At 41.0% G+C, this 23996-nt stretch overlaps 1 protein-coding gene across 12 annotated transcripts in view; it reads left to right on the forward strand.

The window, feature by feature from the left end:
* emsy (EMSY transcriptional repressor, BRCA2 interacting) overlaps positions 1 to 23996 on the forward strand; it is a 92562-nt gene that overhangs the window by 27344 nt on the left and 41222 nt on the right. For 6 of the 12 annotated variants that reach the window (XM_041199011.1, XM_041199010.1, XM_041199020.1 and 3 more), the window contains exons 2-10: positions 3375 to 3485; positions 3801 to 3900; positions 5059 to 5133; positions 9191 to 9366; positions 14555 to 14707; positions 17931 to 18190; positions 19209 to 19470; positions 20474 to 20674; positions 22169 to 22246. In XM_041199011.1, coding sequence (XP_041054945.1) covers positions 3416 to 3485; positions 3801 to 3900; positions 5059 to 5133; positions 9191 to 9366; positions 14555 to 14707; positions 17931 to 18190; positions 19209 to 19470; positions 20474 to 20674; positions 22169 to 22246 — 1375 coding nt within the window. In that variant the 5' untranslated portion in view covers positions 3375 to 3415. The remainder of the gene's footprint in view (positions 1 to 3374; positions 3486 to 3800; positions 3901 to 5058; positions 5134 to 9190; positions 9367 to 14554; positions 14708 to 17930; positions 18191 to 19208; positions 19471 to 20473; positions 20675 to 22168; positions 22247 to 23996) is intronic. The other 6 variants (XM_041199013.1, XM_041199014.1, XM_041199016.1 and 3 more) reach the window with 5 other exon arrangements.

The raw sequence follows: 23996 nt of genomic DNA on the forward strand, positions 1-23996 counted from the left end.
CCAGTGATAGCTGGAGATAGACAAAAGGACAAAGAGGTGTTGAAGGTGGTGATATTATCTAAGGAATGCACTAATAGGTGACATTAAGGGTAGAAAGCAGGACGAGCAAGGTACAGATAGCCCTATTGGGCTTGAGGTGGGGGTAAGGGATTGAAATAGGCTAAAAGGTAGATGTAAAACAATGAATGGAAATACATTTAGAAATAATGGAAATACGTGGGAAAAGAAAAATCTATATAAATTATTGGGAAAAAAGGGGGATTGGAAAGGGGGTGGGGATGGAGAAGAGAATTCATGATCTAAAATTGTTGAACTCAATATTCAGTCCGGAAGGCTGTAAGGTGCCTAGTCGGAAGATGAGGTGCTGTCCTCCAGTTTGCGTTGAGCTTCACTGGAACAATGCAGTAAGCCAAGCACGGACATGTGGGCATAAGAGCAGGGTGGTGTGTTGAAATGGCAAGCGACAGAGAGGTCTGGGTCATGCTTGCGGACAGACTGAAGGTGTTCCGCGAAGCGGTCACCCAGTCTGCGTTTGGTCTCTCCGATGGAGAGGAAACTGCATTGGGAGCAGCGAATGCAGTAGACTAAATTGAGGGAAGTGCAAGTGAAATGCTGGTTCACTTGAAAGGAGTGTTTGGGCCCTGGGACAGTGAAGAGAGGGGAACTAAAAGGGCAGGTGTTGCACTTCTGCGGTTGCATGGGAAGGTGCTGTGGGAGGGGGTTGAGGTGTAGAGGGTGATGGAGGAGTGGACCAGGTTGTCCCGGAGGGAACAATCCCTGCGGAATGCTGCCGGGGGTGGGTGGGTGGTGGTGGTGGTGGTGTGAAGGGAAGATGTGTTTGGTGGTGGCATCATGCTGGAGTTGGTGGAAATGGCGGAGCATGATCCTTTGAATGCGCAGGCTGGTGGGGTGATAAGTGATGACAAGGGGTCCCTATCATGGTTCTGGGAGGGAGAGAAAGGTGTGAGGGCGGATGCGCGAGAGATGGGCTGGACACAGCTGAGGGCTCTGTCAACTGTCGTGGGTGGAAAACCTTGGTAAAGGAAGAAGGAAGACACGTCAGAGGAACTATTCTTGAAAGTGGCATCATCAGAACAGATGCGATGGAGGCAAAGGAACTGAGAGAATGGGATGGAGTCCTTACAGGAAGCGGGGTGTGAGGAGCTGTAGTCGAGGTAGCTGTGGACAGTATCTCCAGAAATTGAGACAGAGAGGTCGAGGAAGGGTTATATGGTGTCTAGCTTAGGTTCAAAAGCTCCCTTACTTTTTCCCATGATGTCTGAACTATGCAAGAGGAAGTACAACAATGTGTGCTGAGCCTTGATAGTTGAGCGTGCAGATCCATGTAGGATGGCGTTTTTGAAGTATAGTCGGGACAAGTGAAGGAATTTCTGAGCAACAGTGGCAGTGGTATTGCTAAAATGGCTGCTTTTAATGGAATGGAAGTTCAAGGCCAGAGGTCCTGACTTTTTGGAGGGAGGAAGTATCCCAAGGAAGTGGAGCTGAGAAGCAAAGTGATGAGAGAAAACCCAAAGGTTCAAATGATGGAATGGAGAAGGAGAAAAGTCAGCAAAGTTATTTAAACTAGGAGAAAGTATGCAGGACAGACAAACATGTCCATGACCATGTACTGCATTGCTGATTGCAATAAGGAGTAGATGCTCACCTCTATGTTCAAAAGAAGCTTCAGGAGTGGCACTATAGACACTAAAGTAAAGAAATAAGATGTTTGAATAAATCTTTACCTTGGTGCTGCAGTCTTTGCACTACATTGGAAAAGCTATAATATTCCTAAAGAAGATCTAAGATTTTCAGATAATCTTTGCCAATTTTGAAAACTCACCCAAGTAAAAATCCAAACTTTTTGGAAACTAATATTTTTTAGCATCTGCTAAGTAATACATTCAAAAGCCAGTTTACCTGTTCATGCATTGTAAACTTTACACTTGTATTAAATAACTATTTTTCCTAATATTATTGTGGGATTCTTTAAAACAGGCTTATGTGTATGTATGAGTGTGTGTGTGTGTGTGTGTGTGTGTGTGTGTGTGTGTGTGTGTGGCTAATTATATAAACAAGAGACGGTTAGACTGCAAGGTTTAAATTATCAAAGCAGTGAGGTGTAAAGCAAGCACTTGAAATAGAGATGAATAAGCTATGGTAAGTTCTCAGCAGAGACGGTGTGAATAAAATTTGCATTTTTAGATAAGTGGAGAAGTATTTGGTTTTCAAAGGGCCATGGAAAGTGTTTACAATTGGCAAGATAAATAAGGCAAGGTTATTACATTGATTTTTCCCAAAAGTGCTGAGCATAATGATAGCATGAAAAATTGTTATAGTCTGGGAAAAGTAACTTCTAAAGACAAGTGATACCAATGGGAGTTACAAATTAAAAGGGAGAAAACATATTTAAAGAAGGACGGAAGGCTGTGTGAGGTGTGACCGTGTGAGATCTTGAAAAGTGACAGTGTGAAACAGACTGTTGGGGAAAAGCCTCTAGCCATCCTGCAGAAGTTTGCTGTTCCAGCAACCAAAGTTGTGTTAAAAGCCTTTGGAAGTCCATTGTCAATTGGGTGCTTGTGGTAATATTGCTGGATGACTTTATAAATTTGGAATCTATTTAGGCTGTTGCCTGAAAGGGGGTGTGTAGTTGGGAGTGTGGTTAAGTAGAAATTTTGGGAACTGTTATAACTGTGTAACTGTAATCCTGTCTGTGTTTAAGTTATTTCTTCTTTTGTTCATAAATGTTTTACTTTAATCTTTAAAATATCTAAAGGTGGTAATGGACTCTATTTCTGACTTCATTGCACAAGCCTTCTCATAATAAATACAAATTGCAAAATTGTGAAAGCGGGGCCAAGTTTCCCCTGTGGATTTGGTCAGCCTGGCAAATACCACCTGCCCTCTCATAACACTTTTTACAAACGCAGATTTTTGAGTTGCGTTCTCTGCTTTCACCAGTTATAGCCCCATCACTACTAGCACTTCATCCTTGTTCAAACTTTTGTCTAGCTGGAACCCACATTGGAGAAAGTAAAATCTATAATTGTGCTGCTGGATATTTTTCATAGTTCTCACAGGCTTAGTGTGGAAATTCTACGTGCATACACATCTCCCCCTACCCCATTTCATTTTTACTGAAATCTTAAAGGATGTAAAGAGGTAGATTTTCTTGTATTGTTGCTGCGTTTATATGATGAATTGCAGTTTCTACTTCATCTGGAAAATGTTTCAAAATAAAGATGGAGTCTTTTTGCTTCAGTGTTACAAAATCATGTGGTCATTTCTATTTCTAAAGTACCTGCATGCATTAGTTTAATTTTTAAAAAGTTCCTGTGTATGCCAGGAATTAAATCTCACTCTTTTCAATTTAGTTGCAGAGTTAAGCTGAGCCTGTAGGACACCTCCCACCGCTATGCCTGCTGTTTGGCCAAGTCTTCTGGATCTCAGCAGGGATGAATGCAAGAGAATACTTCGGAAACTTGGTAAAATATTGGGGATTATTTTCCTTTCCTTTACTGCTACAATCAGACTCTGTTTCGTGAATAACTGACTTTTCAGATTCATTCTGTTCTGAGTTAACTGATCTTTACTGATGTGGGTGAATTGGGGTAGTGGATTTACAGTAATATGTAAAGGCATAAGTTGCGTGAAAAATTTTGGGAGAAAAAAATCTTAAATAATTAGGAAATAAATTGATAAGCATACCTTATGGAGCAAAATGTTAATCTTTTCCCTAGAATAGGTAGGAAGCATGTGGGTTAGAGATGTGTTTTGCTATTCTTTTCTCTTGCTTTTAGAACTTGAAGCTTATGCTGGCGCTATCAGTGCACTTCGTGCACAAGGGGACCTTACAAAAGAAAAGAAGGACCTCCTTGGAGAATTGGCCAAGGTTCTTAGGTAAATCCTATAAGGAGATTAACATCTGTTTTGCTGAGTTTTGTTTTCTTTTTCTTTTTGTTTATATGTTATCCCGCCCACCCTATCTCAAATGCAATGGAAATATATTTCTTCCTTCCTGCCTTTCCAATAGCAGTTTTGAAATTATTACGGTGAGATAATTTACAGTGATTCTACAGTGCCTTTGCTTTTGTATTAAATTGGTTTTTGCTTGTTTCGGTTTTCCTGTGGACAACTCCCTAGCCCTCTGTCGTGACTCTCAACAATGTTTGTATTTATGCAGTACCTTATCACATTAAAATGTCTCAAAGGCCTTCACATAGGTCACTATGCAACAACAAAAAAGTAATTTATGTAGAGAAACCATTTGATATATAAAATTCTAAAATTCATGAAATACTATTTTTGCTAGTTCTGTCAAAAGGAAGAACCTTAGATGCACTGGAAAGGATCTTCTCTGTGCTTTCTAGTGAATTGAAGAAGGTGTGATTATATATGTCCTATCTCCTGTGCAGGTAGCAAGGCTGCTTAGAAGCAAATGACAGTCTGAAGTACAAAATCAACTGCACTTACATTTATATGTACAGCCTTTAATATGGCATAACATTCCAAGATGAGTCACAAGAGTGTCATTATTCAAAATTTCACGCTGAGGCACAAATGGAGTTATCAGGACAGGTAGCCAAAAGCTTGATCAAAGATGTGAATTTTAAGGAATGTCTTAACACACGCGAGAGATTTGGAAAGGTTTTGATAGGAAACTCTAGAGATTAGGGCCTAGGCAGCTGAAAGCATGGCTACCAGTAGAGGAATGGGTAAAATTGAGGGTGTGCAAGGTGCCAGAATTGGAGGAATGCAGAAGTCTCAAATGCTTGTAGGGCTGGAGGAGTTTCCATAGATAGGGAGGGACGAGGCCACATAGAGATTCGAAAACAGAACGAGAATTTGCTGCCGCGGGAACCAGTGTAGGTCAGCAAGCACGGATATGGATCAACTAGATTTGGTGTGAGTTAAGTTGTGGGCCAGCAGAGTTTTGGATGAGCACAAATTTATATAGAGTGGAAGATGTGAGGCCAGGTGAGTGTGTGTTGGGATAGACAAAAATTATGTCTATTGTAGATGGATACATTGAAGATTTTTCTTTCCTTTCATTAATAGCATTTCAACAGAGCGTCACCGTGCAGAAGTTCGTAGAGCAGTTAATGATGAAAGACTGATGACCATTGCACATCAGTAAGTTCCCTTGCAAAGGTTCTATTTATTTTTCCTGGAGAATTTTCTATTTCAATTTGCCCGGTTAGGAAAGTTAAAAGCATTTCTATTGTTCAGCATAACATATAAGTTTCTCTGCAGGTAACTTGTCCATAGCATTTCAACTTGGCATTGGCAAGTATGCAGCAGCATCATCTTACTCCTTAATTCCCAGTCCCCTCTGTAAACGAGTTGTCATTTTCTTTAGTGAATCTCTTACATATCAACTGATGTGGACTCTTTTAGCTGCCCAACTAAGCCAGATATTTTGTGTGTATCTGCATCGTTCAAGGATGAGACTTAACAAAAATAAAAAAATTCCTTCCAGTTTTTTTTCACTTCTTTGAGGAACCTGCTGATCAGTAGTAGGGTGTTATTTTATGGAAACTGGCAGCCCTCTGCACCCCACTCAAATAATCTAGACTTTCACCGTCAATACTGACTTTGAAAGATGACAGCAAGATTGAAGAGGGGCAGGGGAGGTCGATGAGAGAGGCTATCACAGTTGAGGTCAATACTAATCCTATTGTATAAGACCGTAAGACGTAGGGGCATTTGGCCCATCGAGCCTGCACCGCCATTCATTGAGATCGTGGCTGATCTGATAATAGTCAACTCCACTTTCCTGCCTTTTCCCCATAACCCTTGATTCCCTTACTGATTAAAAATCTGTCTATCTCAGCCTTGAATATACTTAACGACCCAGCCTTTACAGCCCTCTGTGGTAAAGAATTCCACAGATTGACTACCCTCTGAAAGAAGAAATTCCTCTTCATCTCGGTTTAAATGGATGCCCCCTTACTCTGAGATTATGCCCTCTGGTCCTAGACTCTCCCACAAGGGGAAACAACCTCTCAGCACCTACCCTGTCAAGCCCCCTAAGAATTTTATATGTTTCAATAAGGTTACCTCTCGTTCTTCTAAACTCAAATGAGTACAGGCCCAACCTACTCAACTTCTCCTCATAAAATCCCTCCATACCTGGGATGAACCTAGTGAACCTTCTCTGGGCTGCCTCTAATGCCAGTACATCTTTCCTTAGAAAAGGGGACCACAATTGATTGTAGTATTCTAGGTATAGTCTAACTAGTGCCTTGTATAGTTTTAGCAAGACTTCCTATTTTTATATTCCATTCCCTTTGAAATAAAGGCCAACATTCCATTTGCCTTCCCTATTACCTATTGAACTTGTATGTTAGCTTTTTGGGATTCATGCACAAGGACTCACAAACCCCTCTGTGCTGCAGCCTTCTGCAGTTGTTCTCCATTTAAATAATATTCAGCTCCTCAGTTCTTCCTGCCAAAATTTATTTTCTCCTTCTTTATTTATTTTTTGGTCATCTTTTGTTGGTTTTTAAAACTTTCCCAATCCTCTGGCTTACCACTAATCTTTACCACGTTCTATGTTTTTTTTCTTTCAATTTGATACACTCCTTAACTTCTTTGGTTAACCATAGTTGGTTTATCTGCTTCCTAGAATCCTTCTTTCTCACTGGGATATATCTTTGTTGCAAGTCATGAACTATTTTCTTAAACACCTGCCTTTGTTCATCGACCGTCTTTCTTCTAAACTGCTTTCCCAGTCCATCCCAGCCAATTCTGCCCTCATTCCATTGTAATTACCCTTATTTAAATTTAATGCAGTTGTTTCCAGCCCAGGTTTCTCACACTCAAACTGAATGCTAAATTCTACCATGTTATGGTCACTGTTTCCTAGGGGGATCTTTTGCTCTGAGATCATTTATTAAACCTGCTTCATTACACATTACCAGATCCAAAATAGCCCGATCCCTGATAGGATTCACAACATATTGTTCTAAGAAACTGTCCCGAATACATTTTATGAATTCTTGCTCATGTCTACCTCTTCCAATTTGATTTTCTCAATCTACATGAAGATCAAAGTCATCCTCAGTTAATGTACTGCCTTTTTTACATGCCCTCATTATCTCCTGATTTATTCTCTTTCCTACAGTATAGCTATTGTCAGGGGGCCTAAAGACTACTCCCACCAGTGTGTTCTTCCCCATGTTATTTCTTATCTCTACACCTTCTGATCCAAGATCCTTTCTTGCTGTCATACTTATTCCATCTCGTACTAACAAAGCTACCCCACCACCCTTTCCTTCCTGCCTGTCCTTTCGAAAATTCACAAACCCTGAATATTTAGTTCCCAGCTTTGATCTCCTTGTAACCATGTCTCTGTAAAGATCATACCCATTAACCACTATTTCTGCCATTGATTCATTTTTTTTTGTTCCGAATTTTATGTGCATTTAAGTAAAGGGCCATTAATTTTGCCTTTTTACCATTTTTCCCCCCTTTGACTCTATTTGCTGCTATTTTTTTATCTGACCCAGGGTGTGACAGAAAGGGAATCATTACCTAAATAACTGCCCTGGAAGGCTGCCATATCCTTTTGCTTAGAACCCTCCCTCCCCTTTAGCTTAACGCCCTCTCTACAGTCCTAGTTATTTGGTTCAAGTGAAGCCTGTCCCACCGGAACAGCTCCCTTCTACCCCAGTACTGGTGCCAGTGCCCCATGAAATGAAACCCATTCCTCCCACACCAATCTCTGAGCCACGCATTTAACTCCTTGCTTTTATTTACCCTGTACCAGTTTGCAGTCCCGAGATTATTACCTTGGAGGTTCTGCTTTTTAATTTAGCTCCTAACTGTTCAAATTCTTTCAGCAGAACCTCCTTTCTAGTCCTATCAATGTTGTTGGTACCAACATGGACGACGACAACAGAATCCCTCCCCTCCCAGTCCAAGTTCCTCTCCAGCCCTGAGGAGATGTCCTTAACCCTGGCACCAGGCAGGCAACACAGCCTTCGGAACTCACATTCGTGGCTGCAGAGAACAGCATCTATCCCCCTAATTATACTATCCCCTATCACTACTACGCTCCTATTTCCTCCCCCCACTTGAATGTCTCCCTGTACCACAGTTCCATGGTTAGTTCGCTCATTCTCCCTGCAGCCCCCGCTCTCATCCACACTGCTTGCAAGAACCTTGTAACCGTTGGACAGTTGCAGGGGCCGAGGCTCTTCGAACGCTACTCCCTGGGTCCCCATACCTGCTTCACCTGCAGTCACACCCTCCTGTCCCTGATCACAGACCAAATTTGAATTACCTAATTTGAGGGGTGTGACCACCTCCTGGAGCAAAGTGTCCAGGTAGCTTTCCCCCCTCCCTGATGTGGTGCGATGCCTGCGGCTCGGACTCCAGCTCCCTAACTCGGATCTGAAGCTCCTTGAGCTGCAAACACTTGGTACTGATGTGTTCGCTCTGGATCATCTTGGTGTCCAGCAGCTCCAACATGCTGCAGCAGCAACACCACATCACCTGTCCTGCCATTGCTATTGTAACTTATTCAATTTATTAATCAATTACTCTATTATCCCCATTCTTCATGCTTTTTTTATGTACACCAGTATCGATCTGATACTTAACAAGCTATCTTTAAGATTCTGGGGTGCAGAGACAAGTTGTGGGTCCCCTATCACCAACTGAGATTAAAAGAAAAGAAAGACTTGCAGACTTGGTCAATATTGCTAAATTACAGATTCCCTTTAGCAGCTGAGCCGTTAGGGAAGTTAAGACATCCTGTAATTAAGACATTGTTTCCCTGCAGCGTGCACTGCTCAGCTTGAGAAAGTTACTGGGGCAACTTTGGGAGGAATTTGTGTTTTGGAACAAGTTGCTGATTGAATCTTGGATAGTTATTTCTTGCTGGAACTTTTCTTCATGGAATGTTATAATGAAGAAACATTTTACACATCGTGATTGGAAAATGGTAAAAGAAAAATGCAAGCACTTCAGCATTTAACAAATGAGGAAGAAGGAATTCACCAGCTTGAACTATTTGGGTTCTGCTCCTGACAAACAAAACTATAATATAAAGATGTATTTCATTTTATTAAAATTTAAGTTCGTATTAAATTTCTCTCTTCTGATGAGCAATATCAACAGTTTTTAAAAAAAAGCGTTGTTAAGTGTTGGACAAATATATCAAATACTCTTCTGTTACCCACAGTATGTCTGGGCCTAATAGCTCAGCTGAATGGTCCATTGAAGGTCGTCGACTTGTACCTCTCATGCCCAGGCTGGTTCCTCAGACAGCATTCACAGTGACAGCGAATGCAGTAGCTAATGTGGCAGCTCTGCATAATGCCACTCTTCCTTCACCAGCTGAAACTGGTAACAAAGAAGGTAAGTTTTTTTTCTATTGACCCAGGATTAGTTTTCTTTCTACAATTTCTTTTTAAAACTAAGGAACATATAGCTTGCCTTTTAGAAAGGATGGTTATAAATGGTATGGGGGATTGGCCATTTAGTTTTCAAATTAATTGTAATTCAGCTCAGACTGATAGTGGTAGTGATCTGCCAAAGGGTTGGTCTTTTGCTCATTTCTCCATGCCTCATTGTCTTGTGTTTTCCTCTTTATGTGCTCGTAGCAACCTCCCATTTTCAATCCCAAGTTGTCTAACATCATCGTTCTCTTTCTCCCTCTTGGTCTACACCCCTCTAATCTTCTGTCAGTCACCTCCTTCATGGCAGATGGTGGAATTTGAATTTAATAAATATTTGGAGTTAAAAGTCTAATGATGACCATGAAACCATTGTCGATTGTTGTAAAAACCCACTAATTCCCTTCTCATGCCTTAGAATATGGCTGGTCCAAACTTGTTGCTTTTTCTTGATGATATTCACTAGCAATCTTTCTTCCTCCGCCATCCTGAGAACTACTCCTTTGCTCTTGTGTCCTCTCCAACTGACTTGCTTCGTCCTTCTCCCGAACCATATTTCACAACTTCCTAGTGTTTGGATGTCAACTTTTCCCAAGGTCCACGTTTCAGCCCTATACAAGTCATTCTAGATCAGTCTTGACAATTCTTTTCTTAAAATTTCTACTCATTCCTATGCTAAGCAATTCTTTGTTTGGCGAACGCATTCTTTGCTATTGGCATTCTAGCTCTGATTTCTTTTTGGTAGTAACCATCTTCTGACAAAGATGCTTCACAGGTATAGAGTGCTGGGCTGCATTAGCATTTCTCTTGTCAGCTTCAAGAATTTATCTGTATACATAAAAAGTTTTGTATTTGGCAAGCCTATGTCTGTCACAACTGAATAAATTGCACTTCAGGCAGTGTATTTGTCTCTCAAAAAATTCAATCCATTTGTGCTTGCTTACCTAAGTTTCATATAAAGCAGCAATGAGTTAATACATTACAGCCTATTGAGTTACAGTCAGAAATGGTTAGTCAGCAAACTACCATTAAAATGAGAAAGAAAATCGAAGAAATCCCCCAAGTACTTTTGGAAAAACTTTGGCGATCGTCTTGATTGCTCAGTAGTTAGCGTGCGTAGTGCTGAAGATAAGCTTCATGTCATTAATCACGGCTATTAACATTTTGAAGCATTTTGATAACATTTTGACTTTGATAATGTTTTGACAAGAATTTTTTGAGCTCAGTTCTCAAACTTTTCTGGTTGAAAGATCCCTTTTAAAATGGACTCATCCTTATTGTCCCTCCCGCCCATCTAATTATAATGCCAGATGATATTCGATGTAAAACTGCTGCATGTCGAAAATGTTTTAAGAAAACAAGCATTTACTTATACAGGTGAGATAAGTGTGCCTTCTGCCTGGTGCAGATTCTGTCTATCCTTGCATGACCCCTATTGCGATGAGACAGAGCCCACTCTGCGCTACACATGTGGCACCCGCACTCAGTTCCCACCTCTGGGTTTGCATTTTGCGAATCCCTGGAAAATCTCTACAGATGCCTGTTATTAATTTAAAATTGCACCGAGTGAGGAGAGTGGTTCTTTATTCAGTGTTGTTGGAGCATGGCATGCTTTGTCACAAATAGTATTCGAGAAAGAGATTGTTTTTAATGGAAAAGTAGGTACATATTTGAAGTAGAGGCAGCTACAGAGGTGTGGGAAAAGAGCAGGACAGTGAGATTGTTTGTTTTCAAACAGCTGGAACCAAAAATATGGATCGAATAGCTTTGTTCTACTGTAAAAATGTTTTGATTCCAAACATGGGGAGGTGGTGGGGTGATGGTAATGTCACAGGACTAGTAATCCAGAGGCCCAGGCTAATACTCTGGGGACCACTATAGCTGGTGGAATTAGAATTCAATTAATTAATCAGGAATTAAAAGCTAGTCTCAGTAATGGTGACCATGAAACCAGTCAATTGTTGTAAAATTCCATCTGGTCCACTGATGTCCATGAGGGAAGGAAATCTGCTGTCCATACCTGGTCTGGCCTACATGTGATTCCAGAGCCACAGCAATATGGTTGACTGTTGAATGTCCTCTGAAATAGCCTAGCAAGCAGCTCAGTTGTATGGAACCGCTACAAATTCTAAAAAGGGAATGATTCAGATGGACCACCTGGCATCGGTGTAGCCACTGGAATTTACAATGGCAAACTCAGTCCTGTCCACCCTGCAAAGACCTGCTGACTGACATCTGGGGTCTTGTGCCAAAATTGACAAAGCTGTCCCACAGACTATTCAAGCTATAGCCTGACGCAATCATAGTCACCGAATCATACATTATAGCCAATGTTCCAGACACCACCAGGGTTGGCAGCACAGTGGCATACAGTCGGAAGGGAGTTGCCCTGGAAGTCCTCAACATTGACTCCGAATCAACAAAAGGGAAAAAGCTCAACCTCACCAATCTACCTGGCGCAGATGCATCTATCCATGATAGTATTGGTAGCAGTGTTTGAAGAAGGCAGCTCATCACCCTCTCAAGGGCAATTAGGGATGGGCAATAAATACTGGCCTAGCCAGTGATACCTGCATCCCATGAACGAATAAAGAAAAACACATGAAGTAATTTGCAATAAATTGATTAAAATCTCCTCTGTACAGTTATTTTCATTAATCTTTGAAAACTTTTCTATAATGGCTCCCCAGGAAAACTGCTCTTATTGGTGCTTGGAGCAAGATAAATACAGGTTAAGATTGTTGACACATTTTGGAATGAGGGAGGTCATATCACACATACCTGGATTTTATTTAATGCTGGCCAGTTACAGAGCAATTCAGAACTTGCTGCTTGTAATTACTGCATCCTTCCATTCTTCTCCTCCCCTCCTTTCCCTTTTCCTCATTAAAAAATTCTAAGGGGTGACAGTAAAAATCGAAGGCAACAGTTATCAGAAGCTCCCCACTTGCAGGGATGAGTGCAGCCCCCACAACACAAGAAACGCAACACCATCCAGGACAAAGCAGTCTGCTTGATTGGCACCCCATCCACAAACATTCACTCCCTCCACCATCGGCACACAGTAGCAGCAGTGTGTACCATCTACAAGATGCACGGCAGGAATTCACCAAGGCTCCTTAGACAGCACCTTCCAAACTCACGACCACTACCATCTAGAAGGACAAGGGCAGCAGATAGATGGGAACACCACCATCTGGAACTTCCGTCCAAGTCACTCACCATCCTGACTTGGAAATATATCACCGTTCCTTCACTGTCGCTGGATCAAAACCCTGGAGCTCCCTTCCCAATAGCACTGTGGGTGTACCTACACCACATGGTTTGCAGAGGTTCAAGAAGGCAGCTCACCACCACCTTCTCAAGGGCAACTAGGGTGGGCATTAAATGCTGGCCCAGCCAGCAAAGCCCACTTCCTGTGAATGAATTTTTAAAAAAAAGTTATGAGATAAAGAGCTACAACTTGTATTTGTGTATTTATATTACTAGCTGATCTCATGTGGCATTGCTAATGTGTTGTATGAAGTATTGAGCATAGTTGTGATGATTAGCATGACTTGTTCTGTTGTCGTTTTGAAGTATTTTGGCAACTCTGAAGAAAAAATCATGATAATGTAATTAAAGAAATCTTTGTGTAAAATTCATTGTTTTTCATTGCTGTCCTTTAATGTGTTTGATCACATAATGAAACGCTTTTTCACAAGGTTTGCTCTCTTACTGTTAAGGACTTCTAATAACAGCCACATTTAGATAGGTTGGTGTTTTGATTATAGTTTACCTTTCTAAATCCTGGTGACGCTGAAACTAATGTCTTGCTTTAAGATTGATGTTGTGACACAAGTGCTGATATAATACTATGTACTGCAGCCATGATAATTCTACTTTCTCCTGTTGGGGTCATTGTGAATAACAGCATTTGTGCTAGAGTTGTGTATTACCACAAAGGTCATTTGACACAATTGAAGACTGAGAACAATGTATTGAACATCGCAGAACAACCCAAATCTCTTGGCATGCAGGGGGTTGTCCTATGATGGGAGGCTGAATAAATTGGACTTATGTTCTCTGGAGTTGAGAAGAAAAAAAGAGGCTATCTCATTGAAACCTACAAAATTCTGAAGGTGCTTGATAAGATGGGTGCTGAGAGATTTTTTCCGCTGGCCAGGGAAATCTAAAACAGTCTCAGGATAAGGGTCCGGTCATTTAGGACTGAGATGTGGAGAAATTGAGTGTTTGAAATTTTCTACCTGAGAGGATTGTGGATGCTCCAGCGTTGAATACATTTAAGGCCGGGAGAGACAGGTTTTTGTTCTCCTGGGGAATTATGGGATGTGGGGAGCAGGTAGTAAAACGGAGTTGAAGCCTAGGATCAGCCATGATCGTATTGAATGACGGAGCAGGCTCAATGGGTCATGTGGTCTACTCCTCCTATTTCTTGTGTTCTTGTTCTTGTACCTCCAACTGCCAGTGTCAGTTACACCTATTGTTTTGTCCTAGCTCATCATAATATCAATTAGCTTGGTCAGGAATCTGCACTTGACTATTAAGAAAATTGATAATTGAGGGAAATGATAGGCATTTACTTCTCCAGCATGTGGCAGATTTCAGTGACAAGATAATCAGGGTGACTGGACGCATGGTTGGTTGCTATAGATAACCGCTGATATATGCCAGAGTCAATGTCCAAAGCATTTCACAACCATTAACTGTAACTGAAAATGCAAGGTGACAATTCCTCAACTGGATTTTGTAATGGGAAGACAGTAGGATTCATATTATGGAAGAAAAAGACCGGTGACCTAATATGGAACTGATTTAAAATCTAACTTTGCCTGTCACTGTTTTGGCTGCAGATGAAAATGTCTGTTGTAGAAGATGTTATGTTTTCTCTCCTGACGATAAATAACTTGCATTTCCAGCCAGTTTCAGTGATTCAATGACCCCCACCTTACCGAATTGGATTCCTTTCATGTGTAGCATGGTAATTGTGCTGATCGCAGTGCAGATTTTGACCACATGGTGGAACCAAGTGAAAACTTTTACTCTGACAGACTTCAGTAAAGTTGACAAAATATAATTTTGTAATGATAGTGATTTCTAGAAAAGATTTAATTTGAGTTTAAAAAAAACCCCCACAATTTTTCTTCTAGTGATTGTCTGTTACTCCTACACGAGTACCACTCCCACACCAGCTTCAACCACGGTACCTGGTGGGAGTGTAGCAACGGTCAAATCTCCCAGGCCTGCCAGTCCAGCTTCCAATGTTGTTGTATTGCCAAGCGGTAGCACAGTGTATGTCAAAAGTAAGTGCTGTTTGTTCTGTTTAAAATAAATATTTAAGACCAGCACCTGTGTCCAACTCTTAACTATAGAGATTGTTTGTTTGAAAATACTGTGCTGTGTTCTGAGTTTAAGATTGCATGAAATCAGACACTCTGTGCTGTACTGCGCATTTATCACGCAGAGTGAGAGAGTCGGTTGCCTGCTCTGTGATATTCTGGGAGGCAGTGGCAAGGTGTATTATCACTGGACTAGTATTCCAGAGACCCAGGGTAATTTGTTGGGGACCTGAGTTCGAATCCCACCATGGCAGATGGTGAAATTTGAATCCATTAAAAGTCTGATGATGACCACAAAACCATTGCCGATTGTCATAAAAACCCCTCTGGTTCACTAATGTCCTTTAGGGAAGGAAATCTGCCATCCTTACCTAGTCTGGCCGATGCATGACTCCAGACCCACAACAATGTGGTTGACTTTGTTTTTTAAAAAAAATGCCCTCTGAACAAGGCCATTTGGGGATGGGCAATAAATGCTGGCCTAGCCAGCGACGCCTACATCCCACAAACGAATATTTAAAAAAAATGCTAAAATAAAACCATTGCCAGAAATACACAGCAGGCCCATGAGTAGGGAAAAAGCAGGGGTTATACTTTTGGGGGAGGAACTCAGAACTCTTAATCAGTATCAGCAAGGTCCAGCTTTTTGAAGCTTTATTGGTTTCCTGTGTGCTTTAGTCAAGATATCCGAAGGGTCACATGGCACTCATATGTATGCACATATATGCTTTTTGGGACTCATGCATGAGGACTCCCAAATCCCTCTCTGCTGCAGATTTCTGCAGTCTTTCTTCATTTAAATAATATTCAGCTCTTCTATTTTTCCTGCCTCACATTTTCCCACATTATATTCCATATGCTCACTTAACCCGTCTATAATCCTCTGTAGCCTCTTTGTCTACAGAGGGATAGGCCAGCATTTATTTCCCATCCCCACATACTTTAGGCATCCGGAAACTTGGCGATAGTACATTCATTTTCCACGTCCAAGTCATTAGTATATGTTGTAAATAATTGTGGCCCCAGCACTGATCCCTGTTCCAGGTTGCCATCCCAAAAATGCCCCCCTTATCCCAATTCTGTCTTCTATTAGTTAGCCAATCCTCTATCCATGCTAATATACTACCCCAACATGATGGGCTCTTATAGTGGCCTTATGTGTGGTAACTTATCGAACGCCTTTTGGAAATCCAAATATATTACATCTACTGGTTTCCCTTTATCCTGTTTGTTACTTCCTCAAAGAATTCTAATAAATTTGTCAGGCATGATTTCCCCTGACTCTGCTTGATTATGTTATGCTTTTCTAAATGCTCTGCTGTTACATCCTTTATAATAGACTCTAACATTTTCCCAATGACGGATGTTAAGCTAACTGGCCTATAGTTACCTGCTTTGTGTCTCCCTCCCTTTTTGAATAAGAGTGTTGCATTGGCAGTTTTTCCAACCGTCTGGGACTTTTCCGGAATCTAAGGATTCTTGGAAGATTGCTACAACTGCAACCACTATCTCTGCAGCTACTTCCTTTAATATCCTAGGATGCAACCCAGCAGGTCCAGGGAATTTATCGGCCTTTAACCCCATTAGTTTCCTAGTACTTTTTCTCTAGTGATAGTTATTGTATTTACTTCCTCCCCCCTTTTGCCCCTTGATTATTTGGTATTTTTGGAATGCTATTAGTGTCTTCTACTGTGACCACTGATGCAAAGTATTTATTGAACTCCTCTGTCATGTCCTGGTTCTCCATTATTATTTCCCCCAGCCTCATTCCCTAAGGGGCATATGTCCACTTTGGCCTCTCTTTCACTGTTCATTTTTATATTACTTGCTAGTTTTAACCTCAAAGTTTATTTTCTTCCTTTTTTTTTGTCATCTTCTGTTGGTTTTTAAAACTTTCCCAATCCTCTGGCTTACCACTAATCTTTGCCACATTGTATGTTTTTTCTTTCAATTTGATACATTCCTTAACTTCCTTGGTTACCATGGTTGGTTTATCCCCTTCCTAGAACCCTTCTTCCTCACTGGGATGTATCTTTGCTGTTGTGAGTCATGAACTGTTTTCGTAAATGTCTGCCATTGTTCATCAACAGTCTTTTCGGTTAAACCCCTTTACCAGTCCACTCCAGCCAACTCTGTCCTCATTCCTTTGTAATTACCCTTATTTAAGTTTAGCACAGTTGTTTCCGACCCAAGTTTCTCACTCTCAAACTGAATGCTAAATTCTACCATGTTATGGTCACTGTTTCCCAGGGGATCTTTTACTCTCAGATCATTTATTAAACCTGCCTCATTACACACATCCTGAAGTTATACAAATTCCAGGTCACAACCCAGACTTTATTTATCCTTCTTACATAAAATCATAGCTGCAGATGTTTTGACACTTTTTTTATTGCCACGCAATTTTCCTGTACATTGCAGGTGATATTTTAAGAAATATGATACTGAAAACTGAGTATGATTAGAGGTCAAAATTCCTGGCACCTCACAGATTGCAGTGGTCTAAGAAGTTCACATGCTCATAATCTAGATGGTGGGACTGTTGCATTGTCGGAGGGGCAGAAATTTGGATGGGACATTAAATCAACACGTTGTTGCCTGTTCCATTGGCTTAGGTACATTGAAAAAATTATGTTGCACTATTCAAGGAAGAGCTGGGAGTTTGCCAGGTGTCCTGGCTACGTTTCACTCACAGGTAATAGGATTCAGAGAGGACTTATATATGCAATGGGAAAAACACTCCTGAAGTTTTAGTGAATAACTGGGCTGGATGTTTTGGTAGTTACAAAAACTTGTGGTTTGAACATTGGACTGAGCTGAGATTAGTTGATTTCAGCTAGGGCATCAGTTGAAGCACCAGAATTGACCTCAATGCCCCAGGGCTTGGGGAGGGGAGGGTGGGAGGTGAAACTAGTTTCCAATCCTGTTTGCCATTCATAGACCCCTGCTCAGGAGAAAGTGTTGTGTGTGCATGCTAAGTGAGGGCAAGATCGTGCTTCGGTTTGATCACTTTACGGTTGAAAGATTTGCTGGCACTCACCTCCCAAGCTCTCAAAAATGAGAAATGGATATTTGGACAAAGAAGTGGTGGAACTGACAGACTTGGATTGGAGGAATTATTAACTATTTCAATGCAAGTAAATTGCTTTTGTACCTCATTAATGATGGTGCTTCCTTTTAAACCAAGGCGTTAGCTGTGCTGATGAAGATGACAAACCTCGCAAGCGCAGGCGTACAAATTCATCTAGTTCTTCCCCTGTGGTGCTCAAAGAGGTTCCCAAGTCGGTCACGCCGGTCGCCAAATCGATTGCAGTCCCCATGGGAAGCAGCCCGAAAGTAAGCAACATTATGCAGAGCATCGCAAACTCCATTCCCTCGCACATGTCACCGGTGAAAATTACTTTTACTAAACCCACCACCCAAACAACAAACACAACTACGCAGAAGGTGAGTGAGGACTCTGCTGTGGTCTTTGGTAAAACTGTAGTTTTAAAATAAGTGATTGTCCTTCAATAGCTCAGTTAGTTAGTTGCATGTTTCAATGTGGGACTAAACCATTCAGATCTTTGATCATTTGTCTGTGCTGTATTAGCTGATGTCAGCCAGAGTTGCTACAATTAACCTTTGTGCCCCTGGGCTAAGGAAAGAAAAATCAGCAACAGCCCCTGTTTATGTTTGCTGTCTGGTAATCATGGTTAGAAGTTGCATATGTGTGGATTTTGGAAAAGAGCAGCATTGGGCTATGCTGAAAGAAAAACAGAAAATGCTGGAAATACTCAGCGTATCAAGCAACATATGTGGAGAGGGAAATGGCGTTAATGTTGCAGGGTCAGTGGTGTTTGTCAGAACAGTTAAGATATGTCTGAGAAAAGGTTGACGGCCTGAAACGGTAATACTGTTTTTCTGTCTCCTCAGTTATAGCCTGACCTGCTGAGGACTTCCACAATTTTCTGTTTTTATTTCAGATTTCAAGTATTTGCAGTCTTTTGCTTTTGTGTCAGGTTAAGCTACCTGGTCTCTACAGTTTATCTCCATGCTCACTTGAAGAATGGGCACAAGGGTTGTGTAAGAAGACTACCAGGGCCCAAGGAACCAAACTGCTCCAAGAGTCAGTGTCTCTAGGAGGGGGTGGTATTGGTAACAAATTTGCAGAGGTGTCCTGGAAAACAGGATTTTGGAAGTTTATGCTGTAACAAGTACAGCACCCTGAAGAGCACAGACTTTACCAGAAGCATGTTTCCGTTGAGCACCTTTTGTTTTGGTCCTAGGATGCCCCCAGTGTGTTTTTTTTTAAACTGATGCTCTTAAGTGTTGCATGGTTTACACCTGTGAATAAAAATTGTTTGTTTTTAACTACACGGTTCTGTTAATTGATTAAGTCATGACCAATAATAAATTTTATTTCAGAGACATTACTCCAACAGCAGCTGCAATTAACCACGTAAATGTGTTTGTTCAAAAATAGGTGATAATCGTAACTACGTCGCCAAGCTCAACGTTTGTACCCAATATTTTGTCCAAGTCTCACAATTACGCAGCTGTCACCAAGCTTGTGCCAACGTCTGTTATTACCACCGCCACTCAGAGACAGCCAGTGGTCATTACTGCCACACAGCCGCCTTTTACAGCTGGCAGTACACCTTCTCCTTCATCTACGTCCATCACTGCCGCTGCCACATCTATGATTTCATCAACATCTTCTGTTGTGATGTCAACAATAGCCCAAGGTAATAGAAAGAATGAACTGATTTAAGAAATCTGCCCTCAACATTGTGCATCCTTTCAAGAAATCCTCTCCACTTTTATGCAGAATGTTGATATGTATGATGATTACATAAAAGAACTATAATTACTTTTCAGATTGAAGTAATGTCATAATCTACAAGAATGAAGCTTGAACTTTTTATTGAGATCCTGCAAGGTCTCACCCTTGCCTGAGTGGTTCACTCTCACCTCTGAGTTAGAAAGTTGTGAATTTAACCCCAACTCTGGAGGCTGTTTCTTTATCTCAACAATCAAAATGTGTTAAACACTGCAACCTGTTATTTTTAGGATGGCAATGCTGTACTATTCAGTTTTTCACAATAGCACTGACCTGGTTCGTAGTGAATAAGAATAGGCTTCCACAATCAAATTGGTGTGACATGAGCTGATTACACTTAGTGATTTCAGCGACAGTCCATCAAATTTCTTTTTGCTCTAATTTATTACTGGGTAGTATCTTGAAGGTCGGAAGAAAAATTCTTGAATCTTTAAAGCACCTTTCCAACCACAGAATGCCCCAAAGCGCTTTACAATCAATGAAATACCTTTGAAGTGTAGCCACTATTACACTGTAGAGAAACTCAGCAGCCAATTTGCACACAGCAAGGTCCCACAAACAGTGATGAGATAATGGGCAGATAATCTATCTTAGTCATATTCTTTAAGGGATAAATATTGGCCAGGACAGTGGGGAGAACTCCCCTGTCCCCCTTTTAAAAAGTGACGTGGGATAGTTTGCACTCATCTGAGAGGGAGCCTTGGTTTAACATCTCACCTGAAAGACTGACAGTGTAGAATTCCCTCAGTACTTACAACCTAGACCAATTGTTCAAGTGCCTGAAGTGAACTTGTGTTACAAGTATTATATTATTGGTAATTTTAAGGAATCCTAAGTCAAGATGCCAGACACAACTTTAGTCGAAGCACTTATATAAAAAAAAACTGATTATTTTGTCTTTATGAAAGGTGCATCTGGTACTGCAGTTAAAGTTACCGCAGCCAGGCTTCAATCCCCCAAAGCACTTATGGGCTCCCCAACCCAGATCTTGACGCAGTTTCCCAAACAGCAGCAGCAGCAGCAAATGTCACAATCTCCACAGCAGCAGTCCCAACAGTCTCAAACATCACCTGGTGTCAAACCCACCATTCAAATCAAACAGGAATCGGGTAAGTTGAAAATGCAGTAAAGATTTTATATACATTATGTTTATGAGGAAAACTTGAGATACCCAGCAGTGACAAAAATACTTACTTCAGTGCATGATATATTTTGTAGCATCCATCTCGGATGAAATGTGTGTTTTTTTTTTTTCTGTGCATTATAAAAATGACTCTCTCTAACCTGGGTGTTTACATATATATCCTAACTATATGATGTATCAACTTTAAAACGTGTTTTGTCCTCTCTGGAATTCAGTGTTGACAAGTTTGTCATTTTTTTGTTAATCATTTGATTTTCTCCTGGTTTGTGTTTTAACTGTTATGGACAGACTGCATGATGTGGAGGCATTAGAGGGTTGAGTTTAGCTTCTTTAATTAACTAACCATGATGCTGTCCTGTGTTCTGGAGTAAACATGGTAATTCACTGCATTGCTTGTTTATGTATTCTTCATCTGTAGCCAAATAGGCAACAACAGCAGCTCATTTGAATGTGAAATCTAGAGTGACCACACTTGGAAAATTTATAGGTGCATCTTTTTAAAGTATAGAATTGCTAAAGGAAGTATGTTATAAAACAGAGGCTGTGACACCCCTTTAGAGACTTGAGTAACATCTTCCTACAGCTTCGGCATAAAAAAGCCTGTAATTACGAATACAAAGCTGAAAGAAGCTCAGTTAATGATCTGATGCAAGAATGTTGAAGCTTAATGATCTTTGGGGTTCATTTAGATGCATATTACAGAGCTACATGGGGCATAAATAAAGCTTAATTCCTTGATCCCATTAATGTACTGCCAGCCTAAGCTGCTGGTGCTAACATGTCCTGGTGTTGTGATTTAGGTTTATCTACCGATAAATCAGCAGCACTAATAGCAGCCCATCGCAAACTGTCAGACTCATGAAATTCAGTTTTAGAACTATGAATTAGCAATACAAGTATGAAAGGACCTATGATGCCTGTGCTTTGAAGTTTTTATTGCCAGAGATTGCAAGCTGTGTGTGACCTAGGAGCTGTAACCTGGACACCCTGATCTTGGTAGTTAAAGCCCAGCGTGGTACCAAACCATATGCACTGAAACTCCTAGCTGCAGTCATGAGCTATTGTCAGCTCATCTTGGACAGAGCAGCACATTGGCATTAGTACCCTTTGATTAATGTATGAGATGAAAAAACATCACATTTTCTGATTGTTGTCCAGTTATTCCTTTTTGGAGAGTGTATGCATGTGGTCATTGGGCAAAGACAGGATAAGATTCGATTGTGATGCCCTGTACAACTACTCTTGCCATATTCTTTTGTGGGATATATGCATCACTGGCAAGGCCATCATTTAATGCCCATTCCTAATTGCCCTTGAGAAGGTGGTGGTGAGTCTATTTGGGTTGAGATACAGCAGGCCGTCCAGCACAAGTCTATACCTTCAGGGCAGAATCACAAACATGGGTAGGGAGGAACAAAATTGCAAGTAAAGCAACTTCTTTCTTTCTTGATTTATTCAGTACTAAGGGCACCTTTTAGCGTTGTTCGTCCTGCGGCCCCTGGTCCCAAGATGATGCCGGAGGGCGTTGTTATTTCAGGTGTGCACAGCAGATGTGGATTGTACCAAATAAGACCTCAATATCACGGGTACTATCCTGATACTGATAAGCAAATAAAAAGTGATACAACAACCTTGGAATTTTAAACAGAATTACACCGCGATCAGGTGTCAGTGGGTTGAAGTCTTACCTCTGAATTTGTAGGTCATGGGTTCAAGCTCCAGTCCACAGACTTGAGCACATAGTCTAGGCTTCCACTCCAGTGCAGTACTGAAGGAGTGCTACATTGTTGGAGATGCCATCTGTTGGATGAGATATTGAATCAAAGCCTGGTCTACATTCTCAAATGGATATAAAAAATTCCATGGCACTATTTCAGAGAGTTGACCCTGGTGTCCTGATCAATATTTATCCTTTAATCAACATTACTAAAACAGATTATTTACCATTCATCTTGTTGTTTGTGGGTTTTTGCTGCGTGCAAATTAGCTGCTGAAATTTGCATTACGACACTGACTGCACTTCAAGTTCGTTTTGTCAAGGGTTGGAGCATGGTGGAATCTAGATATAATTTCCCTCTCCGTTGTAAAGCCTTTCATTGCATCCTTTTTAAAAAATATTTCCATTACAAATTCCTATGTGCACATTTATAATGGACAACCTCCTGCCAGTGATACTGCAAGGTTCCTAATGTCCCTGCCTGAGGGATATTAGTATGGTTCATGAGCGGGGAACAAGTGGAGGTAGTGGAGGTGTATAACCTTCAACAGAGAGGCAGTGGTGGTGTGATGCCCACAAATGGAGGAGGTGGGGGCAAGTGAGGCCTGCAGGTGGGCCATAAGAGGTGACGGGTCTGCACACAGTGAAAAGAGGGGATGGTGGTTTACACAAGCCTCCACCCCACCTGCTTCAGCTCCTCTATCGCTCTCATATTCCCTCCTGCGAAAGAGTTTTCCAACCTTGGATTTTATACATTGTATAAGAGGATCTTTACACCACACCTGTTGGAATCCTACTTCCAATGCTGATTTCTGTTCCAATTGTGATGATTTGGTAATGAATATACGCTGTCATCGAAGGAAAACACAACAAATATACATCTGTGCTATTTTATAGAAGAGATTATCATCAACATATCAAAACAAGTCCTATAATTTTATCCCAACTACATAACTTTTTCTGTCTTGCTACTTGCTTGAATTTTTGTCAAGTATGTTTTATAGCCTCAGAGTGAAGGAAATTTCCAGATGTTTACTGTTAACTGCTTCTTATATGGTTGTATGTGCTCCGCATTCAAACTCTAATTTTAAATGATGCCACCAACTGAGCCAAGTCATCTGCAAGTCAGTAATCAGCTGGAAACTTGCTTTAATTATAAATTTCCTGAGAGTAGCAGAACACCAGTACTTTAAGACAAATTGCTTGTTAAATTTAAAGCACAGTGGATGGGGAGAAAACTAACTGGAATTGTAGGCAAAGCACCCCCTGTTGCTGCAAATGTTTTGGCCATTTGTCCTGTGCGTTTGCCACATCCTACTACCTTTCCTATTGGTTAACAGTCCAGATGCCACAGGTTGGGGGATGGCAATCTCTGCCTTCCAGCTGTACTCTGTCAGATTAGGTTTAAAATGTACTTTGTTCTTCATGGCACAATCCTTTTCAACAGAGATCAGTTGCACCTCTGCTCCATACTTTTTACTGCATTACAGTTTAGCCATCATTGTTGAATCTGTAATTTTCTTAGGGATAGGAAATGGTGTTTATGTTAAACCATGTCACTGATGACCTC

Source organism: Carcharodon carcharias, chromosome 11, assembly GCF_017639515.1.
Source record: "Carcharodon carcharias isolate sCarCar2 chromosome 11, sCarCar2.pri, whole genome shotgun sequence".
In the NCBI taxonomy this organism is placed as follows: Eukaryota; Metazoa; Chordata; class Chondrichthyes; order Lamniformes; family Lamnidae; genus Carcharodon; species Carcharodon carcharias.